Consider the following 20,688-nt stretch of genomic DNA (forward strand, 5'->3'; position numbering starts at 1 on the left):
CAAATTCGATGAAATCGTAAAACTTGTGACTTAATTATACCAGAAAAGGTATGTTTTGGGTGAAAGGAGCTCTTGTGCAAGAGTTGATGAGTATCAGTTTCTTTGAAATACACTTTAATATCCAGTTTATTTGTTTCTGCTATGGAATCTCCCTTAAAGACTGTGGTATCGAGAAAGTCTATGCTTTTGTCACTCACGTTTGCGGTTAGTTTGATAGAAGGATGGTGGTTGTTGAGAATTTCAAAGAATTCCCAAAACTGTTCGATAGAATAAGTCCAAACCATAAAAATGTCATCCAAAAAGCGTCCGTAAAAAAGTGGGTCAAGTGGACAGAGGGGCAACACCTCACGTTCCCACTCTGCCATGAAAAGGTTTGCGTACGAAGGGGCGAATCGTTTGCCCATTGCTGTCCCTGAAGTTTGTAAATATGTTTTACCATTAAATGTGAAATCGTTTCGACTAAGACAAATCTCTAAAAGCTGTAGAATTGCATCGTCGGGTCTGTTTGGATCTGGGTTTCTATTAAAAGCTTTACGAACTGCCGTTAAACCAGTAGTGTTATCGATATTGGTATACATAGAAGAAACGTCGATAGAAATTAAAATAGCATTAGAGGGAACTCGAGTTGATTATTTTACATGAATGGCAATGATTACTTCTACAAGGAATTGTACCAGTTTCATTCGTGGCAAATCTATTAGATGAGTACTCAAATTTTTAGGTTGTCATAAGGATGGTTGTAGGTCTTTGATAATTTTTCGAAGTCTGATACTGTGGTTGTTTTAGGTAGTCACTTATGGAACTCGGTTGTTGTGTGCGACCTCTTCATCGTGATACTGTAAAAGCGAATAACAAATTAATCTAACTTGTCTATGACATTGTAATTGACAAAATTTTATAAAATTCTTACACGTCCTAGGCCTACCTCGTAAAGAAACTCAAAAACCTTTAATAATTCAAGGGCAGTAACTCAAAAAGAAAAAGTGTCAAATTCAAACTTAACCAAGATCTCATTATTATAAATGATCACAGTTGAACAATCCAAATCACTATTGCGAGCTTGATACACCTATTTTTATGGAAACTGCGCGAGAAATAAACAATATTCTACAAAACTTGATAAAAAAGAAATTTATTTCAGAAAAGCAATATGACTACCTTTCACCCTCCACCGAGCCTCGCCAACGACACATTTAGACGCTTCCGAAAATTCATAAAAATCCCGAAACTGAGTGGTCCGTTGCCAACAAAATTCCTAAAGGTAGACCGAGTTTCAGAATACATAGATTACTTTTTGTTGCCGCTAGCATGCAAACATCCTTCTTATCTGAAAGACACAACCGATTTTGTTGAAAAAATCAAGAAATTGGACATTCCCGAAAACGCGTATTTCATTTCTTTGGACGTAACCAGTATTGTATTATACCAACATTGATAACAATGTTGGTCGTGAAGCCGTTCGTAAGGCATTTGTTCAATATCAGTGTTCTGATCGACCTGATACAGAGACTTAAGATTTGAAGTTTCTTGTAATGCATTTATAGTTGAATTTGTTGATATCTCCACCAAATCTATTAAAGAGTTTTTCTTCTGACAGGTTTCTACTAAGTCAAGGGCTATAACTCAAATACCACTCATTCTCTTGTTACCAAATTTGAACTTGAATAGAGTTTATTAACGTCCTACTCTTCTTCACCTAATTATAGTCTTAGGACGGGCAACGCAATGAGGGAAATTTTGCCTGGATACTTTGTAGATTTCAAACTGTTGATGGGTGTCTTACTTTCACAGCCTGTAGCACATGGGGTTGATTGTTCCATACGAATGACTTGACACTTTTTTCTGTGACAGTCCCTCTGGCCTACATCACTGACAGGTTGAAATCGGTTGAGAAAATCCGAAGTTATGATGTTGACTTATATGCTGGTATTGAACCCTGGACCTTCTGTTTAGCAAGCAAGACGACTAATTGGCCACCATCGATTCCTCGAACTTGAGATCTCATCTAAATCTGATGTAAACTGTATCGTGTTAACAAGCCAAATTTAACACTTTCTTACTTAGTCAAGGCCAATTATTCAAAAACCGTTCATTCGATTATCACAAAATTAACCTTGACCGATATATCATTCATTTTACATGTTCATCTAAATCGGATAAAATCTGCTTCCTTATCATGTTCACTTTTTCATTTTTAGGGCAGAGGGGCAGGGCAATGACATGATGCCCCTTGTCCCTAATTATACCACTGATTGTGTAAATGGAGAAATGTGAATGGATATAAAAAACTTATAACTAAACAATAATAAACAAATGATTTACATGTAATCGATATACATTTTAATTGAAAATATCACAGATTGCAAAACAATATACATTGTCAGTAGATTTCTATAATGTGATTTTCTATTCTTTCACTCTACAAATGACTTCATTTGAATCTATTTATATATAAAGAAAGCTTGCCAAGTAAGTTATTAAGTACATCCATTGACAGCCCTTTTTTGTAAAATATGAACATTTGGGATAACAGTAACCATTAAATATCCCTGCTTTAGTCATACACTAAAATCTTTCTTAAGTAATTTCATAAAATCTAACAACAAAACAACAGAATCCCTTAATGATAAATCAATTAAACAAAGTAATTATTAAAAACAGCTTAAAATAATAATTACCTGTAGTTTTATGGATAATTACTTAGTTTAATGATTTATGGGATTATAGAGGGATTCTGTCTTATAGTTATGACACCAGTTAAGTCTACTTATGAATTTAGATTCATTTTGGTCAAGTTAAAAAAATTTTGGTCATTCTTAGAGGTAGTATTCCTAACAAGATGTTTGATCATTTGATAATCATTTTCAACTGAATTAATATTAAAAAAAGGTAATATGTTGAACAAATCTGTTATGTATAATATTTTCATCATTTAGTAAGATCTCAATTCTGTAGGAATTTCCTATTGAGGAAATCTCATTTTCTATGATAAGGGACATTGAAAAATATAAATTAATAGAGCTCTGAATAGATAATTAACATGGACAATTGTACATGTATTTCATTTGGCTTGGAATTTTCATAATATTTGCACCAAAAATAATAGATATTAAAATTCAAAATATCACTCTTTTAAATGTAAAAAAATTCATAAATAGACTACTTAAAAATTGCAATGTAGGAATATTACAATGTATAACAAATAACAAGTAATTCAGGGTTTATTCATCTTCTTCAAGTCTTCACTTTATTTCTAGATTCTAAAATTAAAACTGGGGATTTCCAAAACCAACTTCCTTCTGTAGATCATGAATCTCATTGAGAAGATTTTCATCATGTAAATTGAGCTGGAATTAAATGAGATTATCAAAGTTAAGTTATTTTGCCACAATTAGAAAATACCATTGTCATTATATATGTTTACTTGCTGTCTAATCTGAAGGAATCAAGCCAAATAAAGGTTGATAAAATTTTGATTGTCAAGTTGATGGGTGAATTAACTTAACATGTCTAAATACACTCACTTCAGCTTCGTGAAGTGAGAAACTTCTCACTTGATCCACATTTGGTCAGAAAACTAGATAGAATTCACTATTAAAGGTCATGTGGATTAAAATTTGAAATCGCTGCAAAGTGTTCATTTTCTTAATCCTATACATTTACCTTACTTTTTATAAATTCAGGTGAAAAAATGATTAAGCAATGGTATTTTCAAAACATTATTATTCAGAAAGTTCTAAATTGGAACTTGATCTTCATTAAGGTTTATGTTTACAACACCAAACCTTATCAAATTTGGTTAAAAACTATTGATTTAATTCTAAAGAAATTAAAAATCTGAAAGGTTCAACTGCAAATTAATTTTTAAAAGGCCAAAACTATATAAAAAGTTTGAAGTCTACTTAGTTTTTGACTTGTTTTAGAAAACTACTGTATTGATTTAATTAAATGTCAAATTGATGAGAATTGTGTTTCCTATTTATTCTTACCTTCTTACTTACTAATAAGAACACTCAGTATTTTAAAACAAATTCAGGATGATCAAGTAGATTCATAGAAACAAAAAGATTATTTTAGAGAATTTTAGAGTATAATTTACATCGTTTTTGATAATAAAAATTTACATATTGCCCCTTTAATAGGCATAATTACATTTAAGGAATGACCTGAACATTTTTTCAGTTTATCAATGTATAAACAGAAAAAACCTGTATAACTGTATAAATCTGCGTAGTGGTTTATACAGTGTACAAGGGTTTTTATGTTTTTACATCGATAAACTGAAAAAATGTTCAAGTCATTCCTTATAATTAAATCAACTCGAATAAGTGTTTAAATATTTATGTAATATAACAAAAACTTAAGGCACTAAATTGGCGCATAAATACATAACATTTTAACATAACGTTAATAAACCGATACTAACAATAAAGACGTCCTAGAGAACAGCCAATCAAAAATAAGTAGGTCACCTATTTAAAGTCTACTGTCTACTACATGAAAGTTCAATTATTGAAAGACGAGTTCAAAATAAGTCCAGAATTCATGATATTGTTGGAATTTGGAGTGTGCACATTTGGGGGAATTTAGAAAATACCTTTATCATTCAGTGATGTGTCGATTTTGGCTCTGTTGACGTTTGAAGGAATGACATCGACGCCGTGTAGTGACCACGTCAATCAAACTCAATGATAAAAGTAGTCCGTAAAGAGTCGGAGCTTATATTTTCATTCCGTTTACACAGATATAAACCGAATGCATGTGACCGCTGTTATCCAATCAAATTGCGTGATACAGTGTAAACTGAATCGTGATTTAATTATTTGATAATATATCGAGGGTCTAAAAAAGTGCTTAAATTCAAAGTTGATGTTCATTTTTGGTTGAATTTGAAGCTTACAATTTGATCAAAAATGGTTAACAACTCAACTCTCGAGTGTTAGTAACAAATTGAGAATGGGCAGATACATTTAATAGATTTGATGTGGGAGTAAAAAAAATCAAGGTGGAAAATTTGTAGTTTTAAATGGAAGCATATGACTGTCTTAACTAGGAATTAATACCATAAGTACATTAGTGATCAAATAGTCATAAAATAGTTGATATACCTTTACTGCATATTTATAGGCCTGTTCAGCTTCTAATTGTCTCGCTGTCTTCAAACAAACCAAAGATAAATAACCCCAGACCTCTGGATCACTGTTGTTTAATATATTAGCTTCTGATAAGGCATCTTCTGCTTCTACCAATTCACCCAACTATAAAATGATTCAAACAAAATTTTTTCATTCCCTTTAGAAAAAATCCATTTATGCCAAGAGATATATAATAAACTGAAGTGAAACAATTTTATCATATCTCTATAGTGGTATTGATTGGTGAGTTCAGTTAGTTTAGATTCAACCGGAAAGTTCAACAAAACAAGATTGAACAGGGTACAGAATTGTTAATTTGTCATAGATGAGATGAGAGTTAAAATCATATTTGTTCAATATGACACCAATATATAATGCACACAAAGTTTCATTTACATCAAATCAAATTTATTATGACAAAACTATAAATATTAGGAAAATACTGACATAACAACTTCTAATGCTTTCTGGTGTTAAGAGTGAAGAAGTTTCTAAAAACTTCTATGTAAAGCACTGGCCAAGGTCACAAATAAAGAGATAAATGTTCAATACAAGATACGGTGAAGTTAGCATAGTTAGTATTAAGTTCAAAAAACACCCACGAGTAATCTACAATAAACAAAAGTCTATAATATGAAAGCTTTCTTGTTACCAGTTCTAAAAGAAGAGAGTATGAATAGGATCTGAAAAGTTAAACATCTATATATAAGGATTAGAATATATTATACTTAATGAGCTAGAAAATAGAGAGGGGGGTCAAGTATTATTGGATTCAATCATCATATCATGAATACGGGTTTTAACATGGTCATATTAATCTGTATCAAACTAAGCCCACTACATTTCGTTTTGTGGGCGCGGAAAGAGATTATTTTAAAATATCAGATTGAGGTTAAATGAAGAAGGGGTAAAGGTCATGTAAACAAAACAGTAAAGATTTTATCTTCTGTCAGCTTGAATTCTTTACCGAAATCTTACAGACTCGAGGCACAATGACAGTGTGGTTTGGACACAATGGAGGTACACGTGTTCTTTCTATTACCACAACTAATAATAAAACAATATAAAATGAAGGAACTAAATAAAAAAAGGTGACTGATAAGGAATAAAGATATAACAAGAGTACATAAACTTTCAAAATTAAAACCTGATGATAAAGTTGAATCTTTAGTTTTCAGAAAATTATTTTGATTTACTTACCCTATAGCATGCTATTCCAACACCCAACCATGATATACAAGATGGATTTTTTCTACATGCCATTAAAAAGGTATTTTTTGCATCTTGATACTGAAATATAAAGTTGTGATTTTTCGTTATGTGTTGAGCATTTTATAAGCTTTAGGCTATTGGAATAGGCTATTTCAACAAAACAAAACTAATTATTAATACACCTGAAATCTTCAGATCTATTCACTGCATACAATTGTTTGAAAATGAAAAAATTCTTCTGGGAGACAAATTTAAAATTTAAAAAGAAGGCCATTTATCTGCATTACCTAAACTAAGAATTTGAATTGGCGATTACTGCAACAAATCTTTAACATCACAGACACAATGTTGACAGACAGATTATCAGATGACAATGTGGATTGTTTGTGTATGGTAAACAGAATTTTGTTTTTAAAAAGTCAGTACCTTTGACTCTTGCAGGTATATTGATGCTAAACGTAGATATATTGAATGCATTTCAATAGCATCTCCTATAAATGATGTAGTTCTTTCATAACAATCTCTAGCACTTTGTGTGTCTCCAGTTAAAAATTTAACATGACCCATTAAAGACCAACCATCAGGATTCTGGAAAGTATAATACAAAAATATTTGATCAACATCTGTTGTTGAAAGCAATTAATTCATTTCAATAGGAAAATAACCCCATCATAATCAAATTACTCAAGTTATCAACATACATCTAGTATACCACCTTTTTACACCTGATATCTGGTAGTAAATATGATATATACCTGTTGCTCCATTTCTAGAGCTTTTGTTAAAGATTCCGCAGCCTCTGTAAACTTTCTTTTCTGTATATTCAATCTAGCTAAAGCTATGTGATAATCTATGGAAGGTCCTTGAATCATATCAGTACATGGTAATAACAACTCATGAGCTAAAGCTCTTTCTGCAAACTGAAAAAAAAAACATCTTTTTGATGGTGATGTCATAAAACACTTAGTTTTAGTGGAATCTGCAGCAACCACAGACATCTGATTGAAAATTGAAATGGTGCAAATCGATCCAACCAGAAGTTGGATTTTTATTCCAAAAAATACAAGCTGAAATTTAGATCTGTTGGTTGGTATAGAAAAGATTCTGTCAACTATTTGCCTTTCAAAGTCCCTATTTCAAAAAAAGAGGAAATTTTGTCATCAAATTATCAGTTGCGGTAACTCTGTAAAAGTCAACAAGTAAAAGACTTTAGATGTCTTACCGATACTGCTTTAGCTTCTAATAACCAATCTACTGTCTGCATATAGATACTACAAGATGGCAGAGGTGTTGGTTCTCTTGATGGAGGATCATCAACCACATCATCTGTAAGCAATGGTGTGCCACGTTGACTTACTACTTTTTGTTGACTTGGTGGACGGGAAACTGATAGTGCACTTTCTGGTCCTTTAGTTTTTAGTGCTGAACCAATTTTTTCTGGGTTAAAAAGTATTTCAAATGATTACAACAAAATTAAAGTATTCATTGACTGACTGATGATAATTAAGATAAACATAACTAACATTGAATATACTTTGAATAAGTCTTCTACAGTGAAATGCACTTTGAAGAACAATTATTTCGAAATATGCTGTTGCTTTTTTTTTTTTCATAACTGAATTCAATGGTGATGAATATAAATTATTTTATCAAAGTATCTCAAGAAAAGGGTCATATTTAGTGTTTATGTGCAATTTGGATGGACTGGTGGACTAACAGATATAATACGTAAGAAAATTCTGGAGGTGTTGGTGGACTATATACAACAAAAATGAAATAAGCTGGACGTTATTCAAATTTCAAGAACATTTATGCACCAAATACACAAAAAAAAACATGTTAATATTGAAAACTACCTGATTTTTTAGTTGATGAAGCACGTTTATCAAGACCTTTATGAGATGATTTTGCTGAATATGTTGTGCCCTCTGGAGTTGATACTGTTTTACCATCAGAATGTGGTACAGATAAACCTCCTTCACCAGAAAGCTCTCCATCTTCAAAAAATAATCAATAATCAATCAATGATATTCAAACCATGATCCAAAAAATAACATTTTTTATATGTTTTAAAGGTTTTCTTTTTCTTGAAAAAAGTTCCAAAGGTTGCAATATTGCAACATATGTTCTAAATGATCTCTTTTTGAGCAAAATTTTGTTAATTCACAAATATATTAAAATAAACACTATGAAAAGGAAAGCTTATAATCCCTTACATCTAATTCTTTAAAACAGAAACCTTTTTTTACATTACAAAATTTATCCGTTCTCAGACCTTTTGTGTAAACAGTCGAGCGTTCTGAGAACCGTTCCAATTCGAGCCCACCTTGGTGAGATGTTCTCAGAATGGTTCTCAGAACAGACTGGATAAATTGGTGTAATGTAAACGGTAACTGTGCCGAGAACACTTTACTGCCTCACAAATGACCTTCACCTTTTCCCGTGGAATTTCGTCATTATTCAGTGAAATTATTTATTACATCTAAATGTTTTTAATAATATCACAGTGACTTGGAGGGTTAAATTTTACTTCTTCAAGAAGAGTTGCACAGATAACCATACCTAGAATGCTTTTCATTTACACTATAACTAATGAACTGTTCTCAGACCACTTGAGTTGTAATGCAAATGGGCACATTTTATCGCGGCCTGGACCAAGAAAGGAACACATTATAGTGGTCTATTGTAAAAGGGATTATTGTCCTTCGTGTTTAGAGCATGTTGATGAAATTCAATCTTGACAGTATTCATTATAATATCTATCTACAGAAGATATTTGAAACCTAAGTCTAAATCTATATTTATACTGCATACCTTTAGTAGGGTCAGTATCAAGTGGTGCCTCTGTATCTAATTTCTCTACAGCACCATCAACTTTAACTGATGATACAGCTTCAGCATGATTCAATTTGTTTGCTTCAAGATAAGCCATTTCAGCTCCAATATCATTACCAATAGAATAATAGAATAAACCTAGATTTAAAAACAAAATAAATCTTATAATATGAATTCATCTAAGAGACAGCTTCCTAGTCAAGGTCGCCTACTTTATCCTTAATAAAATAAAGACATTTTAAACACCAAAAAGGCGATACACTCACACATAAGCAAATTTCATGGTTGCTTTTGAAAAGGTTATCTTATGCATTAACATATAAATCCTTAAAAAAATCTGGCAATAAATAAAAATATTTTCATAAGATCTTAATTTATCTATAAACATGATCCAACTTTAGTTTCTGTGGTATTAGGTTTACCAGACAATTTTGATTAGTATAGGTTAAGTCAAGGGCAACAACCCAAAGATATTCCAGGAATCATCACAAACTTGATTGAAATATATGATGTATATCTTCACAAGCAAGTTTTAACATAGGTTTTAACAAGCCCACCTGAGATCTTATCAATGTACACAAGAATACAAAGTTTCTTAAAATTCTAATAATAACTTATCTCCATCACATTCAGAAACAATTTTGATGTATTTTGGCCATAACAAGGGCAATAACTGTACAATCGCTCATGGAAAAATCAAGCCTACCATATAATGCTCGTAAGGCAATTAGACTATTTGAGCTGAACACCTTTTACTTGATGTCCTATAGAGTATATTGACCGTCGGTCATTTGAGCAGCCCCGTTGGTAATATTCGGCATACAGAGCCAAATCAAGAGCCCTGCTACACATCCTACCCATAAATAACATTCGAAGAACAAGTAGAGACCAGACTTATCAGGCTATGTGGTGAACTACGAAGCTATTAAAAAATAAACGTATGTGAAGGTCATGATAGAAAATATTGGATAAGTATCACTATTAATTATTGTGTAGAAACCTACCTAGCATTGTCCATGCTCTTATACATTTTGGATCAACATTAGTCGCAGCCTCAAAGAATGTTTCAGCTGCTTCATTTCTATCTAAGAGATTACAAACAACACCATACATTAACAACCTAAAACAAAATAAATATTCTAGTCTAGTATTCACACCTTTATAATCTTCAATCATACTTGATTATTCTTGTGCTAGGAATAAAAGGAAATAATCTGCCAGAGTCAAAGAGATTGTAAAGAGGTTTTCTTGCCTTTTTTAAGTCTATAGGCAACACATTTGACTTCTTTTTGAACATATATTATTAGGTTATTGTGGTAGGTTGGTTACGAATTTGCGTATTTTGTTAAAATCTTTTTTATTTCTTTTACTGCTATACATGGTTTTCATTCTTTGAAAATATAAACCTCGTATAACAATTTGAGATCACCGGCCTATTGAACCAAAAACTCTATAATAATACAGTATACGAGGTTTTTCATTTTCATCCACAGAAAAGGAACATTGAACCTCATATAATAACAAGCCCGTCTAATTGTGTTGTGCTATATGCCAACATGATAGATTGCTTTATTACAAATTTAAAATGGTTGTTGAAATTCTTAAATTAAATTTACAAGTCATTTAAAGATATATTCAGACAAAACTTCAACAATTGAGCATTTAAAAGTCACGACATTATAATTTTTATTTACAGTTTGACTAAATTTCAAAGGAAAACTATAATGCTGCATTTGTCACCTCTGGGGAATAGGAAGTTTCCTACTAGGAAGTTGTAAAATTTACCACTATATTCTTTTCGGGACACATTTGAAAAATCAGTACAGACTAATGCACACTAAGAGAAGAATATACTTTATTTGAATAAAAATGATATCATGTGTGTCCATTATATAATTCAGATTGATTGCCTAACAATGAAATCTTCCAACTTGTCATATGACATCATTTATCATTTGCTGTGATAATTTTAACTACCAAAGTTCTCCAGTAGAAAACATGACTTTGGAGCACAATGTGTATTTAGGTAACAAATACAACATGACTCACAAATTGATAGACAGACAATAGTTTATAGAACTTATTTCAATATGAAGGTATAAAAAAGATATTACCCAGATAAATGCCTTTGATTTATTGATATACATTCTTTAAAACATTCTTCTGCCTAAAATAGAAAAAAACATTACAAGCTTGTTGACTTTGCAAGGGCTTTTTTATCTATTTAAAGTCAGAACTTCAGCCAGCGGAGCCAAAGCTGGTTCAGAGGGGTCATTTTTTTTATTTGTCCAATTCGAACACTATAATGCAAATCTAATAAAAATTTCAATTATTTAATCCATAGTTCAATGTGTTGAACTGAAATGACTTTTATTGATAAATCTTATTTAATACTAGGGTCTACAGGTGTCTCCAAGGTTTCAAACTACCATCAAAGTTGATCAGGAAACACCATTGTTTAAGAGGTAACACCAACACAATTACATACCTCATCTCAAATACTTTAGATTTATATGGATTTCATCAAGAATTTAGTGTTTACAACTGACATGACTAACAAATTGTATAATAATGTCTTCATACCTTGGTTACAGAATTTATATGAAGATTAAAAGTACCATAATCATACCAGTGGTCAGCATTATTCTTTTCACGGGCAATTCTCTGTAAGCATAGAAGATGAGTCAATAATTACATTTAAATACAGTTGATATGAATTGACATGGAGTTTTATGACCTGCTTTTCTGCACCAATTATAGACTCCTTGCAGTTTGCAATGGCAGGATAACAGCATTTGCCTACTCTTTTTTACATTTCTAACTGTCAAGGGATCTTTAAGCTGCACGGCCTGTTGCACACGGGCATCGGATATTGTCTCAATCGAATGACTATGGACACTTTTTTCCATATCAAATAATCACTCAAGATAACTCGAAATAAAAAAGCAATGCCTGACTACATGAAACATTGACAAATAGACATTTTAAATAATGATTATCCTGTCTTAAAAGTGCTTATGATAATTGATCTGAATAACCCTGAAATATACATCCACAAATTAAGATACAGATTGTCAAAATTACTATTATTTCTCCTATATTTCAAACCATTAGTATATAAGAAAGACATATTGCCTCTCATATATACCTCTTGATAGTATTTAGCAGCTAGTGCATAATCTTCATTCATTACAGCTTCTCTAGCAAAATGTTTTAACTGTACTGAATCAGTTATTGGTTCTGGTACAGGAGGTTGATCTTCTATTTCCAATACATTACCTAATGCTACATGCATCTGATCAACTAGATACACATAAAGTTCACTTAAAAATGTCTGAAAAAAAAAACATGTTCAATTGAAATTTCAAACATGATAATTCTGGACACACATGCATTTGAAATGAAATGAAATGAAATGAATGGAGTTTCACTTTTCTGTACCATGTGAGCTAATGAAGACTGCAACGCCATGCAGGGTGCAATGAGGGAAATGTGTCATTAACCTGCTCTTTTTCAATTTCCAACTGTCAAGGGATATTAACGTGCACAGCCTGTAGGACACGGGGCCTCAATTTATTGTCCCATTCGAACGACTAGACGCTTTTTCCATGTCAGCCCCTCTTACCTGCATCACTGACAGGGGAAACCGGGTTGAAACACATGCATTTGAAGGCCCAGATGATGAGTTGTATCACTGATAGGCTTAGCTTAGCTAAAAAATTGCCATTTCTGAGACTAAGGTTCGCTTTGTCAAACAGATAAACAGGTTTGTTGGCTGTAATTTCTGTGATAATCAGTTGAACATGAACTCCAGCATATACCATCTAACTAATTCTAGTTGACTTTTACACAGCCTGTTTAACAATTTTGATTTCGTTCTACAAAAAATTGCTTTGTTGTTCCTAATTTCTCTTTCAATTTCTCACCTGTAATTCTTGTCTATCATCAAAGTTGGTAGTTTTCAAATATTTTTCTCTTACAATCTTCACCACTGAGTGTTTTAGTTGTTCTTTAAAAGCAAAATATTTTCCTGATGAATTCAATTCATAAATCAACTTTTGACGCCTGAAACAAGAGAAAGACATAATAAACCTTTCATCAAAAAAACTTTGAATTTAAGTCTTTCGAGGTTTATATTTTCATAATTCAAACATTTACAAAAACTGAAGAATTTATCTATCTATATTACTAAATCCGTATCAATAACTATAAAACTACAAAAAACTAACTAATCACCACCATTTAAATCCTTGTTGATAATACCAAACACATCATACTATGTTACGACACAGCAATTTGTGTTTACAAATTAGCAAATTCTAATTCTAATGAAACCTTACTACTAATGATGACTATTTTCATAAGTTATTAATTGTATTGTTATTGTTATTTTCATGCTATGTTATTGAAATAAAATGTACAATTATAATCAATATCGGTTCTCCATGATGTATATGCCCTATAAAGTATGCTCATTCTATCACATGTTGCGTATGTGACACTTACACGTTTCCTAATAGAAAGGGACATAACTTACTATCCATTCAACCGAACAATTTCATCAGGGACAGAAATATACAGATAAACAAGGCTCTACTCTATATATAAACATTGGTGAGATCTTAGATTTGTTGATATAGTATTTGATATGAATAATAAATTTAGATCAATTGAATCACAACAAAAGATCGGATAAGTCAAGGGCAATAACTAGAAAAATGTTTGAAGATAACTTGCTTATCATAGATAAAACTAAAATCGGATTACAACTGAAGGCTCTTACATTTACAAGCTAATATTGTAAACATTACAAACAACTCATAATTAATGATAGCACAAACAACACAATATAATATAATATAATCTTACTTTGATTCCATACTTTCATTCGGATCTGTTGTACCATCTTCATCATTATATATTACTCTATAATTGAAATGTAACAATTTTGACAAATTGTGAAAAGGTGTAGAACTAAAAAATTTTGCATATGATGAGATGAGATAATTATTTTCCTGCATTTCTCTTACAATTATGGTGAAAATGAAGCCAGTCTTGTTTCAGGAGTGTTTTTCTATGCTCTGGACTCATTAATACAGGTATTATCAACTAAATTAATGCAGATGTATTTGGTATGATTGAAGACAGTTTCAATTTAAAACTAGATTACTTCCTTGAGTGGCATTTAGTAATTGATGATATTAACATGAACACAATTATATGGATAACAATTACTTTAATAAATAACTTGCGACGTTTCGACGATGATCATCATTGCTTGATAAAGACGAAAGAATCATCATGTTATCCGTATAATTGTATTCATGTTAAAACTAGATTATGTTATTACCTGAATTCATCTAAAATAAGATTAGCAACACGTGCAACTTGTCCCTGGTAATCTTCTACAGCCTAACAATATACAACAGTTATAATTATGATTAACATTAAAATATTGACAGTAATGACCAGTGTATATTAGATTTTCTACATAAATAAATATCTCAAGGTATTATATATACAAACAAATAGTATTCAATTTTTATTGAACTTTGTGATTTTCAATATATTCATCCACTTATTGTTAAAATAAGGCCAGAACTCTGCCTACAGAATTGTTTAGACTAATAAAAGTTGTAGGTGGCAAGATTAGTTAAAGTAAATAACTCATAAAAACGTTCATTCTTAATCGATAATGACCAATGTCACCAAGATTCCATCAAAAATTGTGACTTCTTGAGAAAGTCAAGAACAAGAGCAATAATACATGTTTCCCTTAAGCCTATTTGCCTATAGTTGTTCCTTTTTGAGTGTATACATGCTAAATATGGACAGTGTAAAAGGCGAAATATTAAATATTGTATTTTTACAATTTTCGGAATTGCAACAGGGTGAGTGATATTAAACAATTTCACCAAGTTTCATCAAAATCTTATAAGAATTGTATCTTCTAGAGTGGTAACATGCTAAAAAATTGAAAGCAATAAAAAAAAAAGGCAATTTTATATATTTTCTAGATTTGTTACATTTTCAATTAGGTTCATCTTTCTGAGTGATATTAAACAATTTCACCAAGTTTTGTCAAAATCAGTCAAGAATTGTGCCTTCTAGAGAGTTTTACTGGTCCAGATATAGAACATCCACAATAGTATGGATGGTATCCTATAACACAACACACGGTTAAACAGTAAGGCAAAAATAATATGTTACTTAAACAAACATGATAAAAACAAGACTTACCCTAGCTGCTCCATCTGTACGTTTAGGAAACATTGGTCTTGGTGGAATATATTCAGCTACTCTATTTAAAAATCAAATAAGTAAGTACAAAATTTATTTTAGCTCTGGATATCAAACAGATATAATGGTCTTAAAGTACCAGATTCCTCATTTTCAAGGGTTGATTCCTTCAAATAGACCTCAAACAAGAAATTTCACTTTTCATTAATTTCGTTCACAAGCTTATCTTCTTTCTAGAAAGAGCGGTAACCAAAAGTTGAATGTCTTGTTGATATAGTCTCTGACTCTGTGGGACAGATTGAGACCACAGAATATAAGTGACTTCATTAACTTATCTTCAAAATCGAAAATCATGGAAAAGCTAATTGTCTTTTAAATTTTCACACACAGATAATTATGGATACATTTGAGAAGGCTCAAAGCTGTGAATAATAGTACTGATTGGTTTAGCTGACCAATACCAGTTTTTGAAACCAAAGTATGCTTGATCCCCGAAAATGGGAAATCTATCCCTTTAATACCATGTAGATTTCACTTCATCAGCATTCTTTAGTCTCAAAAATTGGAATTTTTTAGCTGAGCAAAATAGTAATAGTGTTCACAGCTCATCGTTTAAATTGAGCCTTCAAACTCATTTGTGTCCAGAATTATTTGAGTTTGGATGTTAAAATGATGACTCGTCAATTTAAGATACTCTGTGATATATAGAAAAGACATAAAAATAGTAAGTACAAATTCCTAGTACAAATGTCTTTTCGTACATTTTTAGTACTTCTGAAGACTATATATATATTTAAGACTAAAATCAACCCCCAAAAAGGGCACACCTGTTCCTTTAAAAACTTTATAAATTTATAAGTTTTTCTATTAGTTTTTTAAACTAAAACAATAATCAACAAATCATCAATTGTCAGAGATCTCACCTAGTGTGAGATATTGTCAAGGTATATGTTACTATTATACAATATGTTTTGAGATATAAGACAATATAATTTGGAAAACTTATCCGAAGTTTTTTGAAAATTTGAACATAACTGTAGTTTTTATCTGCTCTCATGCAAATATGAACAGACAGACATGGGCAACAGCAATATATGGCCAATTCATAATGTGGGTGTATAAACACTATATGCTTGCCCAAAAGTTTGTGAACCTAAGTTGTTATTCTTGTAAAATAGAGTTGTTTCTTTCTTTCTTATTGATGTAAAATAATAATAATAGTATATCGTGGGTGACCGCTTGAAACCTCGTAAAAGGATATCTGACGCGGAATTACTTTTCGAGAAAAACGCAAAAAACTATTTGTACGCGTATTTTGTTAAAATCTTTTTTATTATTTTTGTTACCGCTATATGTGGTTTTCATTCTTGGAAAATATAAACCTTGTATAGCAACTTGAGATCTCCGGCCTATTGAACCAAAAACTCGTATAGTAATACAGTATACAAGGTTTCTCATTTTCATCCACAGAAAAGGAACATTGAACCTCGTATAATGATATGTGACTGTTTATATACGTGTTATTTGATAAGCGCTTTTTGAGTTATTTACAATCAAGCTAAGAATACGAGGTTTTGATCACAAGATCCGCGCTTTTACGAGCTTTCAAACGGTACCAAAAAGTCAAAATGACCAAATATGGCATATACGAGGTTTCAAGCAGTCACCCACGATATGATAACTTACTTTCTAGCTAGTTCTTCTGGTTTACGTTTTGGTATAAGAGGATGATCTAACTCTATCTCTAACATAATAAATGATCTTGCTTCTACATACATTTGACCTTCAGCATTAATAGGAGCTTGACCATCCAATTCTGAACCAGTATCAGACTTTAATGTCTGAGAAGTCTGAAATTATAAAAAAAATCCTTAGTCCAATTTTGATCCGATGTTTTCTGGCAATACAGAGCCTAAATGGAGTATAAATATAACATCAAGAATGCTGCATCAAAGCCAGTACTAATTTGAATCTCTGTTTGCATTTTCAACAATTGATTTCTTAAAAGCAAATTGCTATCATCAGCAGAGTTAGATGCTGAAGAATCTTTGGTGAATCACCATGCAGTGGATGGTCTCTCGATTAGTGAGTTCTGCACATTCCAGACTGAACCTATTCAGAACCTTTCAATCGAGCGCCACCTTAATGACTGGTCACCGTCTTGATATTGATATGCCAATTTGACAAAACAATCAAAAGATAGTGAATCATATCTAATTATACACTTTTGCATAAATGATTGTTAACTGCCAAATTACTCAATCGCTTTTCGAAACTAAGTATTTGTAAAAGCTATCTTCAAAATTCAGTAGCACAACAGTTTACAAGAAAATGGAATATCCCTTTAATCATTATCAAAAACGTTGTCAATTATACCTGAAAATATTTCTAAAGTATGCTATTTATATCTATGTATTTATTGGATCAAAATGAATTTTTTTAAAAGGGGTAATTAAAAACGGAGAGTACTAATTGTTAATTAAGTAGTTTGACCTAGTTTTGGCTCAATATTAATAGTTGAAACCTTTAGAATACATAAGAGACATATATCTCTACAATTAGGCATTTATTTTACTCAAATCCATACAATAGTTTTTAAAAATTAATGCCTGGATTTTTTTAGTTAAAACGTTTCAGACACGTTAAAGGGCACATTTCTTTAGATTTTGGTATATAGTTTTTCGCAAATTCAGACATACAAAAATAGCAGAATGTCCCTTTAAAATTGTCAATAATTTTTATACACTCTCATTTCTCTTTTATTTCATGGATGAATGTGTTAACTACTACCTGTTGACCTACCCCTTTCTTGATCTCTTTTTTCTCAGGTTCTTTATCTTTTGCTGCTTTTTTTGGAGAAGGAGAAGAGGAATTATGATGTAAAATATTCATGGCAATCTTAGCTGCATCGTCTGTTATACCACTTCTTCTTTTAGTCTAAAATTTACAATCAAACCTTTCTTTTCATGATTTTTATAAAGCGGTACATGGTATAATGACCAAAATATTCCCATTTTTGTTCAACAATTAAACATTAGGGGGATATCGTCCTCTAAATACCAAACATCAAATTGATTGCCAAGCAAGTTTGTCTTCTGTAGGTTCAATACAGATTTATCATATTAAAGAACTTATTACTACATCAAGGGAAATAACTAAGAACATCTGATTATGACCAATTCCCACTTTACCAATATCTCATTGATAATACAAATACCACTCTGTTAGTCCTAAAACAGGTCCAGTTGATTGCTTCAGGGGTGTGAAGGCTGATAAAGGTTGAGAACCACTGCATTACATCAGAAGAATTTTAACTCTTCCTAATATACAATTCTCTTCTTGGAAACATTAATTATCTATTACATAAATCTAGTTCAAATATAATTTGATAAATACATACCTTTTCATGTAAAATATGATCACTGTAAGGATAAACTTTATAAGCTCCTCTAATTTTCTTCACTGTAAATAAAATAAAAATTGTACTTTACTGTAATGTATACGTATTATTGCATACTTTTTACATGGGGATTTGATTGAGATAGCATTATCAGATACTCTTATTAAACAAAATCATTTTAAGACAATCATTTCAATGCTCTATTAAAAATACAATTCTTTATTAAGAATATTCTATTTGTATATACAATATACGTAATTTCATTAATCACAATAACAAAACATATTTGTTAACTGAAATTGAAAAATTATAATTACAAATCATCTTGGTCCATTGATAGTAGAGCTAAAACCCTACATAAATAAAACCAAATGATGTAACCTGTGTTAACTGAAAAGCTTTCAATCACTAATGCCCCTAAGCACACTTTCTTGTCTCGAAATGTTGACATGAGAATAAATTCTATTTGTCCAACTTCAGTAGGGACGCAGGCTGAATTATAAGTGTCAGTTGTCTGAAGATCTCATAGCATGAAACTCTGAGTAGGAACAACATGTTTGTTTAGGTTCTGTTTTAATATTTCTAATTTCATTGATATACATTATAACTATACCATATATATATACTATTTTATTATTATGCTCCTCAGAGAAACAGAAGCCCAATTCTTTGTCAGATTGCCATTATCTTGTTAATTCAAAAAGACTTGAATTCTTGATTCTATTACACTTAAATGATGTAATCACACTAGAAGAACGAATGTGATGGGCATGGCTTCGCAATACTCAAGGTATGACAGACATTCTGTAGATGGAGGGGCAACAGTTTTCAGCACATATAAACTGTGTTTCCACTGAGGGGAAAAAGCCGGCTTTAAGCTAGCTTTCGTGTGTTTCCACTGGGCAAATTGTCAAACCGTTACGGGTCGGAAACTGAAAACTTCTCTTTTAGCCTTCGGCAATTTATCGGCTAACTCTAAAGTCAGCTTTCACTTAACCAGTGAAAACGCAAAAAGTCATCTTTATCTTGTTCGGCAATAGGGGGCATACTCGTCTTTCAGGTCTATTCATTTCTTACTGATCTAAACAGTAGTCTTGTACATCATGAGTTGTCAATAATGTGCGACTTTGTGATCGGTAACCTGTTAAACTCAGCGTAAACCCAATGCATTCCTTAGAGCTACCTTTACTTTACAATTCATTATGTTGGTTACAAGTAGGTATTTTTCGTTTACCCTAAGAAATCGCTGGAGAAAAGAAATGTTTACAAGATAATGCTTTGATACACAGTGATATGATGATATAAAGTAGAATACAAACCTCCTGGATACAATAATGGAGCAAGGTTGACAAATGCTATACCATGAAAATTAATTCCACCTTCATCTTCCTAGTAAAATATAAATAATAATCAGATTTTAACATTTTTCATTCAATTGATTTGTATTTTTTTCTGAACATAATGACCACCAGAAATACAATCTTGCTACACTTTAACTCTTTTGACTCTGTTATTTAATGAAAGGCTGTGGCTATTCGCACCACGACAGTACAAAAATGGGTTTTAAAAAAATGTATGGCCATCCCTACCTAACCCTAACATCATTCTTGACAATCAAAATGGCTTCGGGCTTTAAAAAAAACACAAAACTGTGTCTTATCTTATCCATACCGCTTGTAGCAGCTATAGAGAACATACATCATGACGGTGCATTAGTGAAATCAAGTCAATATAACAGTTGACATGGTAAGGACAGAGTTTAGTTGTCATCTTCCTTGATATCTCAAAAGAGCAGTCCACCTGTATTTCCATCAGTAATGTAACCAGTAGATTCATATCTGGATATGTCTGTGTACTTGAAGCTCC

The 20,688-nt window shown here is 31.5% G+C and overlaps 1 protein-coding gene across 1 annotated transcript in view; it reads right to left on the reverse strand.

Moving 5' to 3' along the window:
• Positions 1 to 3,266: 3,266 nt before the first annotated feature.
• LOTGIDRAFT_229452 (hypothetical protein) overlaps positions 3,267 to 20,688 on the reverse strand; it is a gene marked incomplete at both ends in the record, with an annotated part of 28,025 nt that continues 10,603 nt past the window's right edge. The window contains 20 exons of the mRNA XM_009065466.1: positions 3,267 to 3,347; positions 5,109 to 5,258; positions 6,336 to 6,425; positions 6,774 to 6,935; positions 7,103 to 7,267; positions 7,570 to 7,784; positions 8,204 to 8,344; positions 9,162 to 9,320; positions 10,187 to 10,302; positions 11,297 to 11,349; positions 11,766 to 11,846; positions 12,331 to 12,516; positions 13,109 to 13,247; positions 14,052 to 14,108; positions 14,533 to 14,594; positions 15,423 to 15,483; positions 17,109 to 17,272; positions 18,225 to 18,359; positions 18,823 to 18,884; positions 20,142 to 20,211. Of these exons, the coding sequence (XP_009063714.1) occupies positions 3,267 to 3,347; positions 5,109 to 5,258; positions 6,336 to 6,425; positions 6,774 to 6,935; positions 7,103 to 7,267; positions 7,570 to 7,784; positions 8,204 to 8,344; positions 9,162 to 9,320; positions 10,187 to 10,302; positions 11,297 to 11,349; positions 11,766 to 11,846; positions 12,331 to 12,516; positions 13,109 to 13,247; positions 14,052 to 14,108; positions 14,533 to 14,594; positions 15,423 to 15,483; positions 17,109 to 17,272; positions 18,225 to 18,359; positions 18,823 to 18,884; positions 20,142 to 20,211 (2,349 nt within the window). The remainder of the gene's footprint in view (positions 3,348 to 5,108; positions 5,259 to 6,335; positions 6,426 to 6,773; positions 6,936 to 7,102; positions 7,268 to 7,569; positions 7,785 to 8,203; positions 8,345 to 9,161; positions 9,321 to 10,186; positions 10,303 to 11,296; positions 11,350 to 11,765; positions 11,847 to 12,330; positions 12,517 to 13,108; positions 13,248 to 14,051; positions 14,109 to 14,532; positions 14,595 to 15,422; positions 15,484 to 17,108; positions 17,273 to 18,224; positions 18,360 to 18,822; positions 18,885 to 20,141; positions 20,212 to 20,688) is intronic.

Source organism: Lottia gigantea, assembly GCF_000327385.1.
Source record: "Lottia gigantea unplaced genomic scaffold LOTGIsca_7, whole genome shotgun sequence".
Classification (NCBI taxonomy): Eukaryota; Metazoa; Mollusca; class Gastropoda; family Lottiidae; genus Lottia; species Lottia gigantea.